General features: G+C 48.4%; 1 protein-coding gene across 1 annotated transcript in view; it reads right to left on the bottom strand.

The window, feature by feature from the left end:
* GABBR2 (gamma-aminobutyric acid type B receptor subunit 2) overlaps positions 1–1,123 on the bottom strand; it is a 338,745-nt gene that overhangs the window by 145,982 nt on the left and 191,640 nt on the right. The window contains exon 6 of the mRNA XM_029920582.1: positions 656–856. Coding sequence (XP_029776442.1) covers positions 656–856 — 201 coding nt within the window. The remainder of the gene's footprint in view (positions 1–655; positions 857–1,123) is intronic.

The following is a 1,123-nucleotide window of genomic DNA, read 5'->3' as shown; positions in this document are numbered from 1 at the left end:
TCAGAGATAAGCAGGGAGGGGAACATGCGGAGACGCTGTCCAAGGTCCTGCTCCCGGTTCTGACAGCATTGAAGGGCCAGGCACCGTGCCAGCCACACTGCATAATTTGCCACCAGAGGAGGGTATTTTTACTGCTGCTATACAGATGAGGAAGCAGTGGCTTGGAGTACCCAAGCTCAAGGTCACACAGCTAGTAAGTGGAAAAACTGGGGCTCAAGCCAGTCTCGCTGGTCAACAGTACATGTTTCCCAAAGTCTACTTGAGGGTGTCTGTCCTCACTTCTAGGCTAATGGGAGCATCAGTGAGCCTGAGAAATGACATTCCAGGTTAGACATACATGGGGTGAAACTCTGCAGAGTCTGAAAGGCAGTGCCTGTAGTTGGCGCTAGAAATCTTACAACTGTATCACCCCCATGAACACTGTGCTTTGTGCTACAAGGCACCCATACATCATTTGATCCTCACAGTTCCTTAGAGGGGCATGCAGTGAACAGCTGGCTATCCCATTTAACAGGATCAGAGAGGTCACATGATTTGCACAACATCACACAGCAAAGGCTAGAACAAGAACTAGGCACCTTGTGCCAACATCATTGGACAAGATGATCAAAAGAGATGGGTGTGGGGGCTGAAGTGGGTAGAGCCTGGCACTGACCTTTCCTGAGATGGTCTTGATCTGCTTGGAGCTCAGGGGCTCGAAGTCCACGCCAATGTAGCCCTCCATGGCGGCAAGCAGATTTTTCCGGAGACAGCGGGATGAGTTGGCTTCTGTGTGCACCTGCTCCCACCAGGAAGGCTCGTACCAGCCTGGGATGATCCATTGGTATTTGCTGCCATACATGTTCTCCTCAAATGCCTGAAACAGAGAGGTTGACCATGAAGGTACCAAGAGCCAAACATCTGTTCAAGGCTTTGTGTCCCGTGACACAGCTGGAGGGGGCCCAAGCCTCCTCTTCCCAGAAAATTTATTAATTTTTCTATTATTTGCTGTGTTATCTCTCCTTGCTATCTTTCAAGAGATCCAGGGTTATTTATTGGAGACATACATAAGGAAATAATAAACACTGAATAAAAATTTAAATATGAGGGCCTGACCAAAGCCAGATGAGGACACTATAAGAAA

Source organism: Suricata suricatta, chromosome 13, assembly GCF_006229205.1.
Source record: "Suricata suricatta isolate VVHF042 chromosome 13, meerkat_22Aug2017_6uvM2_HiC, whole genome shotgun sequence".
Taxonomy (NCBI): domain Eukaryota; kingdom Metazoa; phylum Chordata; class Mammalia; order Carnivora; family Herpestidae; genus Suricata; species Suricata suricatta.
Note: the sequence above shows the minus strand (reverse complement) of the source record. Positions and strands in the feature narration are given on the sequence as shown.